Below are 23,009 nucleotides of genomic sequence, written 5' to 3'. Positions count from 1 at the left end.
GCCCGAGAATTCCTGACACTGACCTGCTAGGGTCCCTTCCAGAACAGAGTCCCTCACCAAGGATAAAGCTGCGAGAATAAAATCAAACACTAGAAAACAAGGGACAAGAGAGAAAAGGAGGAGAAGGAGTGGAAGGGAAGAGATGCAGGAAATTCTGAGCAAACAAACAGGAGATCATGTTTTTGAGGCCCATGTGAGCACAACTGAAGATAAAGAGTTCTTCAAGCGACAGAAGCTACCCTGGATCACGCCTTCTTCTAAAGGGTAAGTGATGCTCAAAACGCCATGTCAAAATGAGGTCAAGGGCATTAAGAAAATGACTCATGAGAGGATAAAATAAAATAGGATCCGCAAACTCAGATGAGGTAGATAAATCAAGAAATAACTAAATCAAAAGAAAAGGCCATTTCAGAAATGAATACAAGAATATCTAAGAGACAAAGATGTAAAGGAAGAAAAGATGTTAATTAAAAAAAAAGACAGAAATGATTCAAAAGGAATGATAAACACTGAAATTGAATCCTACAAACAGATATATTAAGAGTTACTAAAGAAGAAAACAAAGAATGTTTAAGGCTGTTTAAATCCATAGGTTTATGACGCTTTTTTAAAAAAAACTGGTGATTATATTGTATTATAATTATAATATATTGATTATATATATATTGATTATATATATTGATTATATATATAATTATATATATTATATGATTATATATATTGATTATAATGTATTATAAAAATCTACATTTCTGATAAAACGATACAGGACTAAATACACACATACCAATGAGTACATATAAAACTGGTAAAACCAGATGAAGGTAAGTGGGTTGTGTCAATTGTCAACTTCCTGTTTGTGAAACTGTTCTGTGGTTGTTCAGATGCTAGCACTGGAGGAATCCAGGGGAAGGGTGCATGGGATATCTGTATTATTTCTTACAACTGCATGTAAATTTAAAATATTCTTTAAATGTTTAATTTAAAAAAAGAAATCTAATTGGTTATTTCTAGAGAGTAATAGGGGATCGCTTCTTTATTTTAAAACTTAGTGAAGAATCAAGCATTTACTCTATCTTTCTTGTATGAACAGTATCAACAGTTATGAAAATAGCAGATGAGGGAACCACCTCTCTATAAAGTCTCAATTAATTAAAAAAAAAAACTATTATATTCCCAACATTTTCCAACTCCCAATGAACTCGTGGATTTTGACACTGAGCATTAACAGCAGGTAACATTACAAAAAGAGAGAAAGATATCATGTGCCTGGTGGTGTAAGAACGTGTCACTATCTGAGGTCTTGCAATGGGGTCCATACGTGAATCTGATCAGGTCTATGGATCTAGACACCACTGGCAGGAAATGCACAGGACAGAAGGAAGAGCTGAGATGCAACATGAGAGGACAATCCAGAAAAAAACCCTGGATTCTTTCACAGATAAATTGTTGGGGGGTGCGGGGTGGGGGGTGCGGCAGACAAGGGTCGGGGGCTGGGGAGGAACAGGATAATGGAAGGGAAATCCACAGATGATAACAGTCTTAACTTAGTCAAAAAAAAATCTTAAAAGACACAAATTTGCTTTAAATGGGCAGGACTAAACATTGGCAGTCTTGTGGATACACGCCTGCTGATAATACTATAAAGAAATGCAGAGAAGAACCTACTTTAAAAAGCAAGATAGGGACTTCCCTGGTGGTGCAGTGGTCAATACTCCATGCTTCCAATGCAGGGGGCACAGGTTCGATCCCTGGTCATGGAACTAAGATCCCACTTGCTGCATGGTGCGGCCAAACAACAACAAACAACAACAAAAAAAACTATTTAAAAAAAAGCAAGATAGTGGCTACTTCAGGGACAGAGCAGGTGGTGATCAGGATGTGGCACATGGTTGGGGTCGCTAGGGCAGGTGGCAAAATTCTAATTCCTGACTTACGACAAGGTTACAGTGATGTCTGCTTTAGAGTAACACAGTAAAATGACACAGTTGATTTGTGTGATCTGTATTTGATTTTTCTTTTACAATGGAAAGGCTTTTTCTGAAAAGTTACACCCCTAGTGTTTCCTGTCATCAGAGAACATTTACGACATTTAAAATAATTAATTTAATTACATTTATTTCAAAGAATTATATCAAACATAATCACATGAGCGTAAATATCTAAAACAACTACATGAAAGTTAATAATCTTATAAAATAATTACATTTAAAATATACATAAGAGTAAATCACATTAATAAATCCCAGCCAGCCAGTGAAAGCTGGGGAAGGTTTTGAGGCCTATTTTTTATGTTAAAAAGGGCATTAGTAAGTACTACTGAGCTTTAGGGGCTTCCTTGGTGGCTCAGCTGGTAAAGAATCTGCCTGAAATGTGGGAGACCTGAGTTCGATTCCTGGGTTGGAAAGATTCCCTGGAGAAGGGAACTAAGAATCCACTCCAGGATTCTGGCCTGGAGAATTCCATGGACTGTATAGTCCATGGCGTCGCAAAGAGTCAGACACGACTGAGCAACTTTCACTTTCACTGAGTTTTAGTGACAAGCAAACACTCAGATGAGACTTTCTTTTCAACTTAATCAGGTCTTACAAGAGCCCTGAGCCTGAGACTGTGTGATCTTATATCTGGCCATGTACCACCTTGATTCACCTGCTTCACGTAAAGTCACCTTGTGGCCCATCTCCTCTCCCACACTCGTGGAAACACCAGCTTAAAAATAGGACTAGTGCATGAGGGTATGCCAAGACCTAAGAGGAGGCTGAAAAAACAAAAACTTAGCTCCCTCAGATCACCAACAGGTTCATTTCACTCATTCCAGCCCTTTCTAAACATGATTAAAAAGGTTTGCTTTTCCATTATGAGCACTTAAGTGAGTGACCAACACTACGACCGGGTAACAGCTGCTTATCCTCGTCCTGGTTACCACCACACACTTCACTGTGGGTTTAACAGGGCACCAGCAGAACCTAGTAATAATCAGTCTTCATGCCTAAAGCGCTCAGAGGTTCTCAAGTGACAAGAGGCCTTGTATCTGAAAGCGCAAAACACAAAAGTGCATGCCCTCCCCCATCTGCACTCCCTATCGCAAAACAAGACCTGACAGCCTGAGCTGCTTGCTCATCAACACTAAGCTAGTGTGACCCCAAACCCCTTTAAGAAGGGGGGAGCAGGGTATATCAGATAACATAACAGACTTGTAATGTAAACTTGTAAAGAAAACTTTGAGATTCAGATGGAACTCAGTCATGTTTTTTAAAACACTGGGACTTCCCTGGCAGTCCACTGCTTAAGGCTCGGCATCCCTGGTTAGGGAACTAAGATCCCAAATGCTGCAAGGCAGCAGGACAAAAAATAAAATAAAAAATAAAGTAATATGAAATGTACACATAAAGGAGGCCTGATTCTCCTATAAAATGGCTTGAGAGCAAGTCTGGTTTTACCTCATCTTTCCCCCTTACTCCCCCAGGTTTTCTACATGAGTGTACAGAAAGCCAACTCAAGCCAGGATGGTTAGCTCACAAGAGAGAATGGTGATGCTAACACATAAAGACGAGATTCAGGCAGGAGTTGAAAGGGAACCTGTATAAGAAAGGAAGATTAGTGCTGAATTCCCGTCTTCCAGGTCGAGGTCTTATTCAGTCTCTCTGGGGTCAGCTGACCCTGTTTCCTTTCCTCTCTCACCACCTCCTTCTTCTGCATCCTCAGCCCTGTTTTGCGAACCCTCAGCTTTCCAGCTTACCTACCCTCCTTCCCTTGTATATTTTTTTGCCTTCTCATGAGACAGATAAGTAAATATATACTCAAATATACACAGACAGTAAAGAATCTGCCTGCAAAGCAGGAGACCCGGGTTCACCCCCTGGCTTGGGAAGATCCCCTGAAGGAGGGCATGGTAAACTCTTGCCTGGAGAATCCCATGGACAGAGGAGCCTGATAGGCTACAATGCATGGGGTCGCAAAGAGTCAGACAGGACTGAGTGACTAACACTTTCACTTTTCACTTTCACTTCAAATATACACAAACCTACTAAAATGTCTGCAACAGAAACCCTGAGCTCCCCTCACCACACAGGTGCTTCTAGAGGCCTCATCCACTGTTTCCACGACTCCCCGGAATCCCCTCTAAAAGAGGGTTCACCCTGGATGGTAGGGACCAGGTTCTGGCCTCAATTTCCTGTGATCATCCAGAGCAAAGGGCCCCTTTCATAAATGTTACTCTGATCACGTGAATTCACGAATCCTTTAAAAGGACGCTCTCTCTCCATACCAACACCTGATGAGACCAAGACTTTAAGAATAGAAATAAATTGAAGGAAAAAAAAAAACAAAACACACATTTAACCCTCCATTCTAGAATGGAGGGTTATAAGTAAAAGAAACCCAGAAGTGTTTAAAGCCCAGGTAAGCTTCACTTATACTCAGGTTCACTGTGAACTCAGGTTCACAAGATAGTAGCTCAAGTCAGATTCAACACTTTAGACATTATCCCAGGTTTGTGTTATTTTCTTCAAGACATGGTATCCTAGTCCAGAGGCCTGTCCTAGGGGAAAATCTATAGCAGGAAATGGTGAGGTATCTGGGGGAAGGGGAAGGACTTGTTTGGATTTTTCACCCAAGCCGTTTCTAATGAGCAGTAGAGAAATATGAGAGCCTGTTAAAACATTACTTACTGCCTGCTGGATGTCAGACTTCACCTGCTCACTCAACATGCCTTCAAAAACAAAGGAGTCACCAAACTTCTCAGCCTGAAGGAAAGAAGGGAAATAAAAATCCAGAAAAGTTTGCAGTAACACATTTCATAAGCACCATTTTCTGTGTATGCTACTTGAGTGGTTCTTCTCGTCCAAATGAACTTAATTTTATCTGTGATCTCCCAAAGGATTCAGAAAAGACATTAAAGCATCTGGCTTCCTATTAAAACAGGTTAGTGTCACTTACAGAGCCCATTTTCATTTTAGGCTCATGTAGCTGATAAGGATGCAGACTGGAACAGATTAGCTTTTGAGCCTGTGATTGTTTCTGTTGATGGAAACACATCTCCCCAAGTATTATAAATGACTTTGGAAAATAACAGGATTCTTTACATATCAGAACACATATCAACCTTTTCCTTTGTTCTACTCCTGGAATCTAGCTAAAAGAAGCAAATGGCACTCTTTGCTGATATTCTGACACATTCTAGCTCCACTATGAATTCTAGCTCCATTCTAGCGCCACTAAGGCATCCGCTGTGCTGATAAATCTGAAGTGGCCAACTTGAACACCGGGCAGAAATCTGTATTTTAATCATTTTTATTTAATGTTACTGTCTCAAGTCTGTATCTACTTGGTTTTCTTTGCTGCGTGTGGCCCCAGTCAGCAAATATGTAAAGTAGCCTCTTGGTTTCCATGATTCTACTCTTCCGGTTTTCTTCCTCCTTACGGATTCTTCCTACTCATCTCCTGAAATGCCTGGGCTCTCCGTCTAGCCCCTAAAACACTGTTGCTCCCTGGTGTTCTCTCCTGCTCCTCTGATCTTCTTACTCTATTCCAGTGGCTCCTGGGCCCTGTGCAGTTGAGATCAGCCGGCAAGCTTATTGCCTCCACACATTACTGCTCCCCAAGCCCAGAGCTTCTGATTCTGGAGGTCTGGGGTGAGACAAAGGAACCTGAACGTATGAACAGCTACACTGGTGATTCTAATATAGGTGGTCTAAGAGATCCCACTTTAGGGGCACGGACCTGCTGCTGGACAAACTCTGGCGATTTCATCATTTTAACCACTGCCAGCACTTCAAATGATGCTCAGATCTCTACCTGCATACATATCCTCTCCTCACTAAATGAGAGTAACTGCCTACTACATCCCTGGATTTCAGGCCTTATGAGCGCCTCAAATTCTTTTTCCTGATTCGAGCTCATCAACTTTTATGCATCCCAGTTCTTCTTCCTGTATTTCCTTGTGGCATCACCATGTCTAAAAACCTGGACCACTCCCTCATTCAACAACACTGATCAAAGACCTACCAGATGCCTGCCTTTGGGCTACATGATAGAGATACAAGGTCAATATTACACAGGCATGGACTCTGACCTTAGAGCACTTATATATGGAGCACCTTTAACAAAAGTCAAGTTGAAAAAAGAAAGGAAGAAAATAAGTACAACTTTATTTGACATTGTAAAGTGGAGAGTCTTGAGAAAAGTCTCCTTTTGAGAGTGGGCAGAGGAAGCCTCCCTGAGAAAAATGAGATGACTCAAGAAGGAGAAGGAGACAGCCATAAAAAAGGGGGAAAGGCAGGAAATTCCATGCAGGGGAAAGTATGGGCTGTGCCCCAAAGATGGGAGAGAGTGTCCAGTTTGCACGGAACAGAAACAAGAACAGCAGGATCAGAATGTGATGAGCAATGGAAGTGTGATGTAAAATGAAGCTGGAGAAATGGAAAAATACAAAAACAAACGACTGTAAAGTGCCATAAAAATATGGAGTATTTTATCCAAAGTGAGGCTTTAACCCTTTTTGTTCTCTAGGCCCTTTTGGCAGTTGGGTGAAGCTTAAGAACCTCCTTCTCAGAATAAAATGTTTAAGTGTATAAAACAAAATCAACACAATTACAAAGAAAGCGAGTTATATCAAAATATTCACAAAACAAATGTGAGCTATAGTAATATATACAGGTGTGTGTCTATAGGTACATATCTGTCTTTTTTCATTTTTTAATATATTAAATAAGATCTAGTGGAAGGTCTCATAATTATCATTTCTAAGGTGGAGATGAATACGAGTAATTTTAGGATTAAGATCTCTACGATAAGAATAATGTGACACAAAGTGTCTGTGATTTCTGCTGAGGACAAAGTCACAGGCATTGCTGCCATTTCTGTACCACACTGTTTACTTCCTAACTAAAGGACATGCTCAATTTCAGTTAGAGAATCCAGATGTAGTATTCCATCATCCATGTTCCTAGACGCCCTAAATTCTACTCATTCTGTCTAATCTCAATGGAGAACCCTAGTCTACGGGAAACTTCCTGCCTTAGAAGCCATCTTCTAACTTCAGCAGACTATTGAGGAACTTGATCTGAGAGTATTCTCATGAAACAAAAAGAACAGAAACTTCTCACTAGGAATGGGGACAAAGAGGCAATCATTCTGTATATTTTAGGAAATGCCAAAGAAATGCAAAACCAAATTTGGAAGTTGTCTTGCTTTCAGTATTCACTCTGAATTCTTTTTTTTTTTTTTGTAATAAAAAAGATGTTCTACCCTGAAACAAAAGCAAAAACAAGGCAGGGACTCCACACACTGAAGGCAAGGGGAGACCCTTTTGGTAAGAAAAATGGGAAACCTACATATGTATGACAAGGATATCTGAGACACTCAGAAGTTTCCATCATCTAGAAAGCCTCCCTCTTCCTAGGACCACTAAGGACAAACATCCACTTTCAGAACATTGCTCTGTGATTCAGCAACCACAGCAAAGGCTGGAATTGGCAAAGGAAACCTTGTTGTGTCATCAGGCACTGGAATAAAACCACAGAAGTGAAAAGCTGCACTTCTTCATCTATCACTTATGAATTATGCCATGCTTCCGAAACAGATGAACTATAATTTTTTGAGAGGGAAGGGTGGTCTTACTTCACATGCTGTTATCTCAGAAAGCCCGAGTGGACAGTGGCACTCTTTGGCATATTACAGTACTGACGCACTCAAGCGTCAAGGTTAAAAAGACAGGTGCTGGGGTCCCACCAGCAAGGCCTGAACCCCAGCCTCACCACTAACCAGCTATGGGACTCAGGGCAAGCTGCTTTGATAATCCCCAGTTTGCCACCTGAAAAGTAACCTGCCTCGCTGGGTTTCTATGAAAACAAAAATTAGATGAAACATATATAAAGTGCTCAGCACTGGGAACACAGTAAAAAGTGGTCAACTGATGAAGTCCTTCCTCCCCATTCCAATCCCGTTACCTCTGTCAAATAGCCAGTTGAGTTCACAAACTTCTCAAATTCAGCATTACTGACTTCATAGGCATCCATGTAAAAGGCATCAATAGCAACTCTCCTCGCAGGTGCTTCCCCATCCTGCTTTATCTGAGGATCATCTGTGCCCATTGTAAACACTCCGGCAGGGATGGGGACCATCTGCAGCGAAAGGGGAAACACGGGAAGTCAGGCCACTGCAGCCAGAGGGAACCTGGGTCACGTGTAAAGTGCCCGCACCCAGCGAGCGATCCCCCGCCACAGGGCCACTGAGAAATGAGTAAGATGACTCCATACCCCAGCGGACGGCTAGTCACAGAAAGAAGTGAAGATTCCTCAGGACAGTAATTTATTTAGAAAAAACTCTTCATAATGTATATCTGCACAGACACACACAAATAAATAAATGAAAAATAAAAAGGGTTTCCCTGGTCGTCCAGTGGCTAAGACTCTGTGCTCCCAATGCAGTGAGGGGCAGGGTTCAATACTTGGTCAGGGAACTAGATCCCACATACTGCAACTAGGAAGTGGCACAGCCAAATAAATAAATAAAAATTTTTTTAAAAAAGGAAAACATATCTGTACACATCATGGAAGCAGGTTTAAGAGCAAAAGTCACCAAGCTCCTAAATGACTGGAGGTCAGAGGCACAGAGAATATTCCACTTCTTTATACATCCAAAGGAAATGGCAGCCCACTCCAGCACTCTTGCCTGGAAAATCCCAAGAATGGAGGAGCCTGGTAGGCTACAATCCATGGGGTTGCAAGGAGTCGAACACACCTGAGCGACTTCACTTCACTTCCCTTCATACATCTCAGCATTTTCCTCCTTTACTATATTCTTATTCCTTTTAAACTATTTTAAAAAGCAAATATAAAAATGCCACATACAGGAGATTTCTTAAAAAACTGGAAATAGAACTGCCATATGACCCAGCAATACCACTTCTGGGCATACACACCGAGGAAACCAGATCTGAAAGAGACACGTGCACCCCAATGTTCATCGCAGCACTGTTTATAATAGCCAGGACATGGAAGCAACCTAGACGCCCATCAGCAGATGAATGGATAAGGAAGCTGTGGTACATATACACCATGGAATATTACTCAGCCGTTAAAAAGAATTCATTTGAATCAGTTCTAATGAGATGGATGAAACTGGAGCCCATTATACAGAGTGAAGTAAGCCAGAAAGATAAAGAGCATTACAGCATACTAACACATATATATGGAATTTAGAAAGATGGTAACGATAACCCTATATGCAAAACAGAAAAAGAGACACAGAAGTACAGAACAGACTTTTGGACTCTGTGGGAGAAGGTGAGGGTGGGATGTTTCGAAAGAACAGCATGTATATTATCTATGGTGAAACAGATCACCAGCCCAGGTGGGATGCATGAGTCAAGTGCTCGGGCCTGGTGGGCTGGGAAGACCCAGAGGAATCGGGTGGAAAGGGAGGTGGGAGGGGGGATTGGGATGGGGAATACGTGTAACTCTATGGCTGATTCATATCAATGTATGACAAAACCCACTGGAAAAAAAAAATATCTAGCTGCTATTGTGAAAAATAAATAAAATGCTGTTTTGCTCATGTAAAAAAATAAAATAAAATAAAAAGCTTTCCAATCTGTTAGAGACTATTTTGTAAAAGGCAATAAAAATGTTGTGAGACTGTAAAAAAAAAAAAAAAAAGCCACATACAATATCTTTTAAAACCAACTCAGTCAGTCGAGGTTGCCAATGATAATGGAAAAGACCTAAATTACTCAAATGGAAAATCTGAAACACTTACTAGGGACCACGCCTTGTCATTTTTTAATAGCTTATCAAAACTCCAACTTCAGTTACTTTGTTTCCATCTATAAGACAGCACATTAAAAAGCAGAGACATTACTTTGCTGACAAAGATCCACCTGGTTAAAGCTATGGTTTTTCCAGTAGTCATGTATGGATGTGAGAGTTGGACCATAAAGAAGGCTGGCTGAGCACTGAAGAAATGATGCTTTTGAATTGGGGTGCTGGAGAAGACTCTTGAAAGTCCCTTGGACTGCAAGGAGATCAAACCAGTCAATCCTAAAGGATATCAGTCCTGAATATTCATTGGAAGAATTGATGCTGAAGCTGAAGCTCCAATACTTTGGCCACCTCATGCAAAGAGCTGACTCACTGGAAAAGAACCTGATGCTGGGAAAGATTGAAGGCAGGAGGAGAAGGGGGTAACAGAGGATGACATAGTCGGATGGCATCACTGACTCAATGGACATGAGTTTGAGCAAACTCCGGGAGATAGTGAAGGACAGAGAAGCCTGGCATGCTGTAGTACATGGGGTCGCAAAGAGTCAGACATGACTTAGTGACTGAACAACTCTTTTACATAAATTCTAAACACTGAGAGGGCAGCAACTGAGGCTACCTTGTTCACATGTTGTCCTAGCACTAAACTTAAGAACTGAGGATCACACCTAAAATTTTCAGTTCATAAACACAGGTCAGAATCATTGGGGAAATGCAGACCAAATCTACAATGAGATTCCACCAGCACAGCTGTAACCAGAAACATAGATAAGAACAAGTGTTGACAAGGATGCAGGAAAATTACAATCCTCTAGTTGCTGGCAGAAATGTAAAATAACACTGCTGCTTTAGAAAACAATGTCAGTTCTTCAAAAAGCTACCTAAAAAGTTAACACATGATCATGCAATTCCACTTCTAGGATTATACCCAAGATAAAAGAATACATATATTCATGAAAAGACCTATACAATAATGTGCAAAGCAACATTATTCATAATACCCCAAAAGCGGAAACAACCCAAATATTCATTTGTCCACTGATGAACAAATAACATGTCACACATCCACAAAATAGAAATCAGCCATAAAAAGAAACGAAGTACCACACAGGTGAACCTTGAGAACATGATGCTAAATGAAAGAATCCACTCACACAAGGCTGTATATAGTATGATTCCATTTATACAAAATGCCCAGAGCCGAAGCCAAAGAGACAGGAAGATTAGTGATTGCCAGAGGCTGCAGGGAGGTGGGCAGAGGGAATAAGTGCTAATGAGTAAGGGTTTCTTTTAAAGGCGATGAAATGTCCTAGAATTAGTGATGATACTTGTTGAAACCTTGTGTCTATACTAAAACAAATGCTGAATTGTAAACTTTGAAAGGGCGAGTTTTATGACACGTCATTTGTATCTCAATTTCTAAACAGCAACACAATCATACCTATCAGAAGTATACCCTGCAGACACAGTGTCTTACATGCTAATCATTTGAGTGAAAAAGCAATTCACTCACTTCTCAGCAGATTAGGACTTGTCAGATCTCTGATCTAGAAAACAAAAATTCAACTTGAGGAAAAGAAGAAAAGAAACTAAAGAGTAATAGCTAGTAAGAATAAAAACAGAAAAGTGGTTTAGCAATAAGAGCAGAAGAGTTCAAAAAACAAGATCAGAAGTAACAGAAAGTAATGATCAATAATCATGGTTTCCTACTCTCTATTTCCACTCTCTTTATTGGTGGTTGCTTTCAATTTTGTGCATGTATTTCCCAATGAAAATGGAGCTGCTTTCATCTATGACATAAGTAATAAATGTTTTAATGTCCAATGTACTATTATTAAGAAGTCATCCCTGACCTCGCCCATCCACTAATCCCAACAGTAAAGCAATCAGCCAGTTTTACTGGGTCTCCTAAATATATATCCCTTTCATCTCTCCCCTTTTCTGTTTCTCAATAAATGCAGTAGCCTCACAATTGGCTCCTTTGCCTCCAGCTTCATACTTTCACATTTCTCCTAGCTCCAGCTTCATACTTTCACATTTCTCCTAGCTCCAGCTTCATACTTTCACATTTCTCCTAGCTCCTCTCTAAGCCATCAATCCTCCACTCAAACCATTCATACAACAAATATCCAAGCCCCTACTGAACCTTCCAAAATATCTGTCTTCTGGATCCAACACAATTTATTGAAGCTCTGCTTGGAACAGAAAAAAGTTGGAAACAACCTAAATATTCTTCAGGATTGGAATGGTTAACTAAGTTGTGGGCCACCCATAAAATGGAAAATTAAGCAGCCACAAGAAAAGAAAAAGAAGGAAAATTGAGGGAGAAAGAAGACAGTTTTAATATATAGATATGGAGAGATCTCATCAGGATAAAGGGATAAGGAATGGAGAGGACAATGGCCAATTCATGTTGATGTAGGGCAAAAACCATCACAATATTGCAAAGTAATTATCCTCCAATTAAAATAAGTAAATTTTTTTTAAAAAAAGAAAGCATGGCATGTTATCATTTGTGTGAAAAGGAGGTGAGGGGAGAATATAGATTCACACTTTCTTTTTGTATTTGCTTACATTTGCAGAATACTGCTCTGAGAAGATACTCAAGAAACTCATGCACTGCTTGTTGGAGGGTAAGGTTATTATGTAAGTGGAAAATTTTTCACCATACACCCTTCTAGACAATTATTTTTCAGTTTTAAAACCATGTAATGTACTCTCTATTCAAAAAAACAGTATAGTGTCAATTTGATTATGCCATTTTCCTACTTAAATTCTTTAGGGTTCTCCATCACCTTTCAGAGTTAAATAAAATATCGAAGCATCAGAGCCCACCTCTCTCACCCTGGACTCTATCTGCACTTCATCTCTCTGTAAATGACATCCAAGTTCAAGGATCATCTCCTACAGAAAGCCTTTCCTTCCTACATTTCCGTCTGCTGGCTCGGCATACGCTACTCATTAGGGGTCCTTTGTTAAACACCATTCTATCCCAACACCTGCCCTTGATCCCAGGCTCCTTGGGGACCAAAAATAAAGTTTTGATTTCTCTACCCCCAGCTCCTAGTATGGTGCATAATTCAAGGAAGGATGGAAGGGAGGAAGGAAGAGGGGGAGAAAGAAACTTCATTGACTGAACAGATGATTTCACAAATACAATGAAAAATGTATCATTTGAATTATTCCTAATTATAAAAACTCTCCTTCTTCTATAACACCATCCCAGACATGGATAGCGTGTCTGCATCACAGTGAAACCTGCTGAATAGACTCTGCTCAGAGTCTGAGCTAGGTTCACACATTATTCTCATCATTTGTCAAGCGTCTGGGACACAAGATCCCTTAGTCCTGAAATGAGAAGTCAGAATGTTAAGCAGCTCTGCAAAGAAGTAGAAAAATAGAAGCCTGTAGATGAAAGCTTAAAATGATTATTAAAATGATCTAATAGAAGGTTTCATGTCTGATAAAGGACTTAAAGGAAAAAAATAAAAGCTTTCCAGCAGCAGACAAGGAGGTCCTTTTCTAAGAACAGTTGTTCATACCTTCCTACAAACACAAGGTCCACAGGAAGCTGTGGGCTTCGTTGTAGCAAATGAAGTTTTACGATTATCTCAGTTTCTGATCCCACTCTCCCTCCAGGTGAGTGCCAACAATGCGAACACAATCACGACTTCCACTGTGGACTCCTGGACTGGTTCCCCCCAGCCCCCTCTTTTTCATTGACTGTCAGAGATAACCCACACCGAAGAAGCCAAGTTTCCACTCTGGAGGCGATAGACAAAAATAGCCCACAAAGCTCTCACTGTATTGTAATTCCCAAATTATACTAGTGAAGTGAAATCTCGGTCTTGCAAATGTAAGGCGCTGTTCCATTGAAACCCGGAGCATCAGGTCTCACAGTCGTAAGCCAAATACAGAGAACCACTTTCACCACGTTCTCATAAAGGCCCAGGTTCAAACAGTCCATTCCTCCTTGGCAGTAAGCTCAAACCCTGCTCCCACTGCAGTTTCTGCTACTGCCAAGCCAAAAGCACACGTGAAGTCAAAGTGACCCTTTAACCACCAGGACTGTATTCGGGCTACACACTCTGGCCAGGTGCAGTGAACATCTATTATTTTTGCTCACTTGGCACCGGTTCCTTCCTGTCTTCTAAGAGCAAGTGACATCTCTTTGAAAACCACTTCTTCAGCTGAGAGTATGACGCGGGGTGGGCAGGGGAGCTGAATGACGGCTCCACCTCCTGTGACTCAGGTCTGATGATTTTCATCACCACATTCTTTTGACCACAGGGATACAACTAGAGACATACACACGACCCAATCACAGTTAATCTCAGAACTTTTGCTGGTGTTATGAGGGAAAGAAACCTCTCTCTTCCAGTTTTTTTTTTTTTTTTTTATCAGTAGAAAGGATGCTGAAGCTGAAACTCCAATACTTTGGCCACCAGATGCGAAGAACTGACTCATTTGAAAAGATCCTGATGGTGGGAAAGATTGAAGGCAGGAGGAGAAGGGGACGGCAGAGGATGAGATGGTTGGATGGCATCACAAGCTCAATGAATATGAGTTCGAGTAAACTCCAGGAGTTGGTGATGGACAGGGAGGCCTGGCATGCTGCAGTTCATGGGGTCGTAAAGAGCTGGACATGACTGACTGAACTAAACTGAACTGAACTGAGAAGGGATACTACCCGAAAGTGAAGCCAACACAGAAGAAAGAAGAGCTGTCAAGAGAGAGCCAGAAGGAGAGACCTGGAGATGCTGCCTGCGGTCCTGGATCCAGCTGTGTCTGGGGCCACAGCTGCACTTGAATTTCCCAGTCGTGAGAGCCCCTCCCCCAGTTTTTTATCACTCTTGAGAGTCCCCTAGACAGCAAGGAGATCAAAACAGTCAAGTCTAATGGAAATCAACCCTGAATATTCAGTGGAAGGACTGATGCTAAAGATGAAGCTCCAGTATTTTGGTCACCTGAAGCAAAGCGCAGACTCAATGGAAAAGACACTGATGCTGGGAAAGACGGAGGGCAGAAGGGAGTGGCAGAGGATGTGATGGTTGAATGGCATCACCCATTCAGTGGACATGAGTTTGAGCAAACTCCAGGAGATGGTGAAGGACAGGGAAGCCTAGCACGACTTAGTGACTGAAGAATAACAAGAAGCTAGTTTTAAGAATCTTCTCTTTCACTTGCCTCTGTGGGTTTTTTTTTTTTTTTAAACAGAGAGTGAGATATATTTAAATTTTATAACACTTACCTCGTATGCTGCTGGCATACTCATATTCACAGCTTATAAAGTAAAAAACCTAAACTTTTAAAGTCAGCTCTGAAATAGATGCATTTTCATCAATACATTCACTAGTTAGGTCTGGTCTTCTGAAAAGAGGTAAGTCAAATAACTGAGATTAGTTGTTAAAGAACAAACTCAATATGTCAGCAGCAAATTTCAGTTAAAGTAACCTGGAAACCAATGTTCCCATAACCGCAGTACAACGTATGGGTTTTTGTTTTATACACAAATACGAAATTAACTCTTCTGTGTAGCACTCTCCTTTTCCCCTCTTTCCTCTTCTCAAACCTAAGCAAAAAGCTAAAAGCTCTTGGAGGAAGCTGAGTGAACAAGAGAACCAAGCTCCCTGGTTCTTCCCACAAAGTGCTTCCTTAATTATCTATGTAGGATTATCTACCTCCATCATCCTCTCACTCTTCTGCCACTAATTGCAGATGGAATAACATTAAAGTCCCTTCAAGCCCTGTAAGTTTATGATTCTATTCGGCCTCAGCTGTTACGTCTGTAAACTGGGGAATAGTATCTCACAGGATCTTTGGGAGGATGAGATACAGCAAAAAAGACTACTTGCCAAAGGTTTCTTTAAAAAGTATCTGATGCCCTTTATTCCCTTGGCAGTTTCTCAATATTGTAGCCAGTAACAACCAAAACGTAAGATCATTCCAGAAATTGCTATCCCATGCTTAAATGTGTAAAGCATTCGGAGGATACAGAGATTAAAGTAGGACTAAAAAATTCCTTCCCATGTGGAATGAGACATCAAACAATTACACAAATAACACTACTTTAAAGAAAATATAGACGTTTCCCTCAAACAACGACAAAATACTTGAGAACACAGAGGATAAAAACACTACTTCTTCCTGGAGGCAAGGGGTCAGAGAGATGGCATTCAATCACGCCTTGAACCTGGGTCAGCATTACCCTATCAAACCATTCTCAGACAGGAAATCAACTGACTTCACCTATACAAACAGAGATGGCACATACAATTTTATCATCTCATTATCCTCAATGCCACATCAAACAACTATTGTAAAAGATACATGGAAATTAAAATATTTTGATACCTTTTTATAAAATACTAATCAGTGTAGAACACTGTTGACAAACTTTCTCAAAGAGCACTGTATATTTTGTTACTTAAGAGGGAACTTAAGTAAAATTTGAAAGAATCTCTACTGTTTCCCAGACAATTCTTGCTGCCTTACCTTTCTAGTGAAACTAAATTCCTTGACAGTAAAGCCCAGTGCTATTTACTTCTTTGTGTGCCTCATCTTGCCAAGTGCTCATTAAATTAAAGTTTAAAAAAAAAAAAACTCACACCTAAAAGGTGTTACATAAAATAGGGTGAAAATGTCACCCCCAGAAACCTTAAATTACTTACATTTCCTAGAATACACCAATGCATCTGTACAATGATTTGTCTGTACCCATGCTATTCTCCTCCCTGCAAGGTCCTTCAAGCTGCCCCACCATCCCCAACTGCTGAAAATGTTTCTTCCAAAACCTAGTTTAATGCAGCTTTTTCTTTGAGCACCTCCTGCCTTGTCCAGGAAGAAAGAATCCTTTCTTCCTTTCCAACTGCTTTGTACATACTCCTCCTAGAGCACAGTCACGATAGAAAAATGATGCTTGCATGCACTCATGAAGACCTATCAACAAGTAAATGACTTCAGGTAGGGCATAAGTCTTTCTTTTCTTTATGTGCATTACACAGGACACAGTCTTACATGTGTGTCAAATAAAAATTTGTTGAATTAAACTAAATAAAGAAAAACCAGATTCAATATGACCTCAATCAAAATCCCAGCAGGTTATTTGATTAATATCAATAATACGATACTCAAGTTTATAGGCAGAGGCAAAAGATCTAGAAGAACCAACACAATATTGATGAGAAAAACAAAGTTAGAGGAAAGATATTATGCAACTTCAAGACATACTATAAAACTACAGTAACCAAGACATGCACTGATTAAAGAACATACAACTAGATTAATGAAACTGCAGAGAGAGATCATAAATAGACCTCCATAAACACAAGCAAATTATCTTTGACAAAGGAGCAAAAGCAATACAACAGAGCTACAACAGTCTTTTCAACAAATGTTGGTACAACTGGACATTCACATAGAAACAAACAAACAAAAAATCTAAACACAGACCACTCATCAAAAGACAATGTCAAGGAATTGTGAAGACAAGCAACAGACTGGCAGAAAATATTTGCTGATGACACATCTGACAAAGGACCGTTATCCAAAATAAACAACCTTTAAAACTCAACAATAAGAAAACAACCCGATAAAAAACACCAGGACCTTAACAGAAACCTCACCAAAGAAGATATACAGGTGGCAAAGATGCTCAGCATGTCAACCAAAAAATGCAAATTAAAACAAGATACCATTAGAACACTTCTTAGAACGGCCAAAATTGGAAACACTGACAACGCCAAATGCTGACAAGGGTGTGGAGCAACAGGAACTCCCATACACTGCGGAATGAACAATGGTACAGACACTTTAGAAGGCAGTTTGGCAGTTTCCTACAAAACTACTCTTGCTATATGTCATCATATAAACATCTTCACCCAGATGTTTATAGCAGCTTTATTCATAACTGTCAAAACTCAGAAGGAAGCAAGATGCCCCTCGGTAAGTAAATGCATAAACTGTGGTACATCCAGACAATGCATCATTATTCAGCATTAAAAATAAATGAGCTATCAAGCTATGAAAAGGCATGGAGGAAAGTTAAATGCATATCCCTAAGTGAAAGAAGTCCATCTGAAAAGGCTATATATCATATGATTCCAAATATAAGATATTACAGAAAAGAAAACAGTAAAAAGATAGTGGTTGCCAGGGGGGGGTGGAGGAAGAGGGATGAATAGGCAGAGCACAGAGGATTTTAAGGGCAATAAAAATATTCTGCATGATACTATAGTGATGAATATATGTCACTGTACATTCGTCTAAACATATAAAACGTTCAACACAAAGAGAGAACCCTAAAGTAAATTACAATTGATTGCTGAATAATACAGGTATGAACTGCGAGGGTACAGTTATATGTGTTTTTTTCCCCAAAAGATACATACTTCAGTACTGTCATACATGATCTGAAGTTTGTGGAATCCTGGAATGCAGAACCACAGATATGGAGGGCCAACTATAAAGTTATACAAGGATTTCTGATTGCACAAGGAGCCAGTGTCCCTAACCTATATGTTTTTCAAGGGTCAAGTGGGTGATTATATCAGTGTAGGTTTATCAGTTGTAACAAATGTATCACTCTAGTGGAGGATGTTGATAATGGGAGAATAAATCAGTAAGTGTCAGAATGAGACTAGAGTCATTTGCATATAAACTAAAACACTGGAAACTAATGAAAATAGAGAGATGAAGAATAGCCTCCTAGGAAGTCCTTTGTCTTGATAAGAGGTCCATTTCATGTTCAAGAATTAAGTTTAGGAGTCCTTCAAGGCTTGTGAATTGTGTTCTCAACAATTGTTAAACATTATAGAAACTGAATGGAAGTGAAAATGAACATAAAATAAATGCATGTAAACAAAATATAATTAATTTAATTAATGTTTAAAGTGAATGCAAAATATGGCCAAAGATGACCCATACAATATTCAATCTGGACATGAAACCACTCTAAAGGGCTGAAAAAACAGCATATCTTTAAAATGTAATTCAAAATATACCTACATCCTATTCTGGGATCAATCAAACATTGGAGCTTTTAAAATGAGGAATGTCCAGTACTGGCCAGAAGGTCCTTGGTAAAAGTTTGACACAGACCAGTGTACATGCAAATAAGACAGCAACCTGTTACAAAGCAGAGCAACAGATGGCTTTCTCACAGAAGGAGGGACTATCAATCACCATTCAAGTTAGAGGAATATGGCCAACACACACTGTAATTGTAATCAAAGCTCCTTACCACACAAAAGATAAATGCTAATAATTCAGGGCATCCTTTGAGGAACAACAAAAATTTAAATGCCAATAATTACAACACAGGATGGAGAAACAAAAAGAAGTTCAGTTACCAACCTCCTAACACTATACACAGTCACAAGATTATGGTCCTGACCCCATCACTCTCACAAGCTAGTTGGGGTGAGACACCAGCAGTCAAGTATCTTTAGTATTCGTTATACCAGAGTAAACAGATACTACTGTGTCAGCATATGGAAATAGTGAAGGGGCAGAAAGGAAAGAGTATTAGGTAAGGTCTGCAGGAGGCTTCTCAGGCGGCTCAGTGGTAAAGAATCTGCCTGCCAATGAAGGAGAGCCCGGTCCCATCCCTGAGTTGGGAAGATCCCCTGGAGAAGGAACTGGAAACCCACTCTAGTATTCTTGCCTGGGAAATCCCACAGAGAGAGAAGTCTGGCAAGCTACAGTTCACAGGGTTAACAAGAGTTGGACACGACTTAGCAACTCGACAACAACTACTACTACAGTTTTACTTAGTTCTTCACATCTGCTAAAGTGCTAGGGACAGCAGAATAAATAGGACAAGTACTCAAGAAACAGAATCGACAGTAAGAGACTACCGGTAAATATACAACAGTGTTATAGATACTGACACCCAGTGTCCTGATTCCTTCACAATTAATGAGAGGAGCCTAGGACTTCTCTGTCCATGGAATTTTCCAGGCAAGAATACTGGAATGGGTTGCCATGTCCTACTTCACTGGATCTTCCCAACCCAGGGATCAAACCCCAATCTACTGCATTGGCAGATGGATTCATAACCCTGGCACCAACTGTGAAGTCTAAACCTACGTCTGTCTAACTTAAAATTCTGAGAACCTCGTCAAGAAGATAGGGTTGAAGGAAGAGGAAGTAAGAAATAAGAGACAAGAAAAGGAGAGACAACTGTCCTCAAACCACTACCTAATGCTCAGAATTACGCAGAACCCCAAGACCCAGCTGTTTTGGAGGGCGGAGGAACTTCTCATCAAACTAGATCGACCAGTGCGCGTCTTGGCGATGTGATTTAATCTTTACTTGTCCTCCTCCAACCACTTGGTTTACCCATCTCAACCCTGTCGAGGAACCTGACGACCCCCACCCATCATCAGGGAATCGAGAGAGCACCTTGGTGGGCGGGGATGGACGCCCTCCGGGGACCGAGCCCGGGGCGTTTGCCTCCCGCGAGTATCGGTGCGCGGCTGCCGAGCTTCCCTGGGCCCCGGGCCGCTGGGGATTGCCACAACCGCAGGAGCCCGCGAGGGACGGCGCGCCTGCCTCAGGCCCAGCCTCTTCGCCCCGCGCCGCCCAGCCTAGCAGCAAGAACAGCGACAACACGAGGACAAGAATGAGCCCGGCGCCGCATCCTCGAGCTGGCCCTAGCGCGGGCGCAGCCATGTTGTCCCGCGAGCCATGTGACCCTGTAGGTCACGTGTCCCCGCCCTCCTTAAAGGGGCCAAGCCCCAGGCTGACTTAAGAAGTGGCCTTGAGAGTTTGTCCTCTCTCCACTTCTCTCCAGGTAGGACTCCTTTAGAGCTTTCCTCCTTGGCTCTGCTTACGTAAAAACAACAAAAGCCCAGAAGTCATGAGCTTCCGCAGCCTGTGCGCCCCATTATTATTTTTTGGTTGAGAAAAAATTATAATCAAGTTTATTGAGCATTTGTTATGTGCCAGGCTTCCCTCCTACCTCAGTCGGTAAAGAATCTGCCTGCGATGCAGGAGACATGGGTTCAATTGCTGGGTCGGGAAGATCCCCTGGAGAAGGAAATGGCAACCCACTCCAGTATTCTTGCCTAGAGAATCCCATGGACAGAGGAACCTGGCGGGCTACAGTCCACGGGGTGACAAGAGTCAGACACGACAGAGTGACTTTCACTACTATGTGCCAGGCAGTAGGCTAGGTGAACATTTTACTAGATGAACATTTACTCCTCAGGAGGACCCTGAATATTGAGTTCACGGAACAATTAAGTGATCTGCCCACGGTTACAAGGCAAATAAATGTCTGAAGAGACTTAAACCCATCCACGCTAGATCTCTCTCTTAAAACCTTGAGGGGGTTTTGTTTGTTTGTTTACGTAATTTTGGCTGGCTGTCCTTTGTTGTGGCTCTTGGGCACATGGGTTTCTCTAGTTACCTCAGGCAGCGGCTTCACTTGCGGCCAAGGGCTTTTCATCCAAGCGCTGACTTCTCTCGGAGGATGGGCTCTAAAGCCCACATCTCAGTAGCTGTGGCGCTGGACTTTGTTGGTCTGTGCCATAGAGTATCTTAGTTACGCGACCAGGGATGGAACCAGAGTTACCTGCATGGGAAGGTGGATTCTTAACCCCTGGACCACCAGGGAAGTCCCAAACCCTCATTTTTAAACCATTATACTGTTAGGTAGGCATCTCAATAAGCTTCACTTAACAGGAAAATGGAAGATGAACATGTTGAAGGAAACCTCTCTAAGGGATTGTTGCTGTCGTTGCCCTTGTTTAGTCACTGCGTGGGGTCTGACACTTTTCCCACCCCAAGGACTGACTGTAGCCCCCGCCAGGCTTTTCTGTACATGGGATTTCCCAAGCAAGAATACTGGTGTGAGTTGCCATTTCCTTCTCCCAGGGATACAGTTAGAGAAATTCAGGCTGTGGCTCTCAACGTGTTGTCCCAGACCAGCAACATCAGCATCACCTGGAAACTTGTTAGAGATTCAGTACTCAATCGGGATGTCTGGAGACCAGACGCAGCAATCTGTGCTTTTAACAAGTTCTCCAGATGATTTTAAAGCAGGCTGGTGCACACTAAAGTTTAAGAACCACTATTTTATAGGACCCAGTTTCTTCAGGGAGAAAAAAAAAGGCAAAACAAAAACCTAAAGGGGGGACCTATAGGTTAAAAATGAAATCTCAGCCAATTGCAGTAGATATGAATCTTGTCTAAATATGGATTCAGACCTATTGATCTCAAATTTTTTAGGACAATCAGGGAAATATAGCCATTAAGTCAAATTATGATATTTTGTAAAATTCGGAATTACTGTCAGTTTTGTTTTTAGTTCTTTAAGAGTGATATTGGTATTTGTGGGTTTTTTACATTAATATAATTATTTTGGTTGTGCTGTATTTTCGTTGCTACACGTTGGCTTTCTCTGGTTGTGGAGAGTTAGGGTTACTCTCCAGTTGCAGTGTGCAGGCTTCTCATTGTGGTGCCTTGTCTTGAGGAGCACAGACTCTAGTTGCATGGGCTTAGTGAAGCACCAGTTCAGTTGCCTCGTGGCATTTGGGATCTTCCTGGATCAAGGATCAAGGATGTCAGTATCCCCGACATTGCAAGGTGGATTCTTAACCACTGGACCACCAGGGAAGCCCTTGTAGGTATGTTTATTTTTAAATTGTTTATCTGTTTGCTTACCTTTGGCCACACTGGGTCTTCATTGCTGAAGGAACATTTTCTGTAGTTGCAGTGCATGGGCTTCTCATTACAGTGACTCCTCTGGTGTTGCAGAGCACCAGCTCGAGAGCACAGGCTCAATAGTTGTGGCTCATGGGCTTACTTACCCCATGACATGTGTGATCTTCCTGAATTAGGAATGGAACCCCTGTCCCCTAATTGGGAAGCAGATTCTTAACCAATGAACTACCAGGGAAGGCCCTGTAGGTATGTTGTTTTTTTTAAAAGAATCTCTTCCTTTGAGATATATGTATTGAAATAGATAATAGATAGATAAAAAGACATGCTGTTACCAAGGAGTTACTTCTCAAAATCCGGTAAATAGGGGGATGGCTAGAGATGAAGCAGTTAGCCATGACTTGGTCATTGTTAAAGCTGGTTTATGGGGTTTTTTTGAGTTTTTATTGTTCTATTTCTTGTTTATGTGTGAATTTTTATTAATATGAAGGAAAGTTCTTTGGTGATCATTTTGCAATACGTACAAATACAGAATCATTCTGTTGTACCTGAAACTAATGTCGTATGTTAGTTGTATCTCAT

General features: G+C 41.1%; 1 protein-coding gene across 2 annotated transcripts in view; it reads right to left on the bottom strand.

The window, feature by feature from the left end:
* Nucleotides 1-20,477, bottom strand: part of SUMF1 (sulfatase modifying factor 1) — an 86,826-nt gene extending 66,349 nt beyond the window's left edge. The window contains exons 1-3 of one of the 2 annotated variants that reach the window (XM_065933266.1): nt 20,166-20,477; nt 7,950-8,123; nt 4,671-4,745 (exon numbers count right to left, since the gene is read on the bottom strand). In XM_065933266.1, coding sequence (XP_065789338.1) covers nt 4,671-4,745; nt 7,950-8,123; nt 20,166-20,435 — 519 coding nt within the window. In that variant the 5' untranslated portion in view covers nt 20,436-20,477. The remainder of the gene's footprint in view (nt 1-4,670; nt 4,746-7,949; nt 8,124-20,165) is intronic. The other variant, XM_065933265.1, reaches the window with a different exon arrangement.
* Between the last annotated feature and the right edge of the window lie 2,532 nt (nt 20,478-23,009).

Source organism: Muntiacus reevesi, chromosome 4 (genome assembly GCF_963930625.1).
Source record: "Muntiacus reevesi chromosome 4, mMunRee1.1, whole genome shotgun sequence".
NCBI classification, from domain to species: domain Eukaryota; kingdom Metazoa; phylum Chordata; class Mammalia; order Artiodactyla; family Cervidae; genus Muntiacus; species Muntiacus reevesi.
Note: the sequence above shows the minus strand (reverse complement) of the source record. Positions and strands in the feature narration are given on the sequence as shown.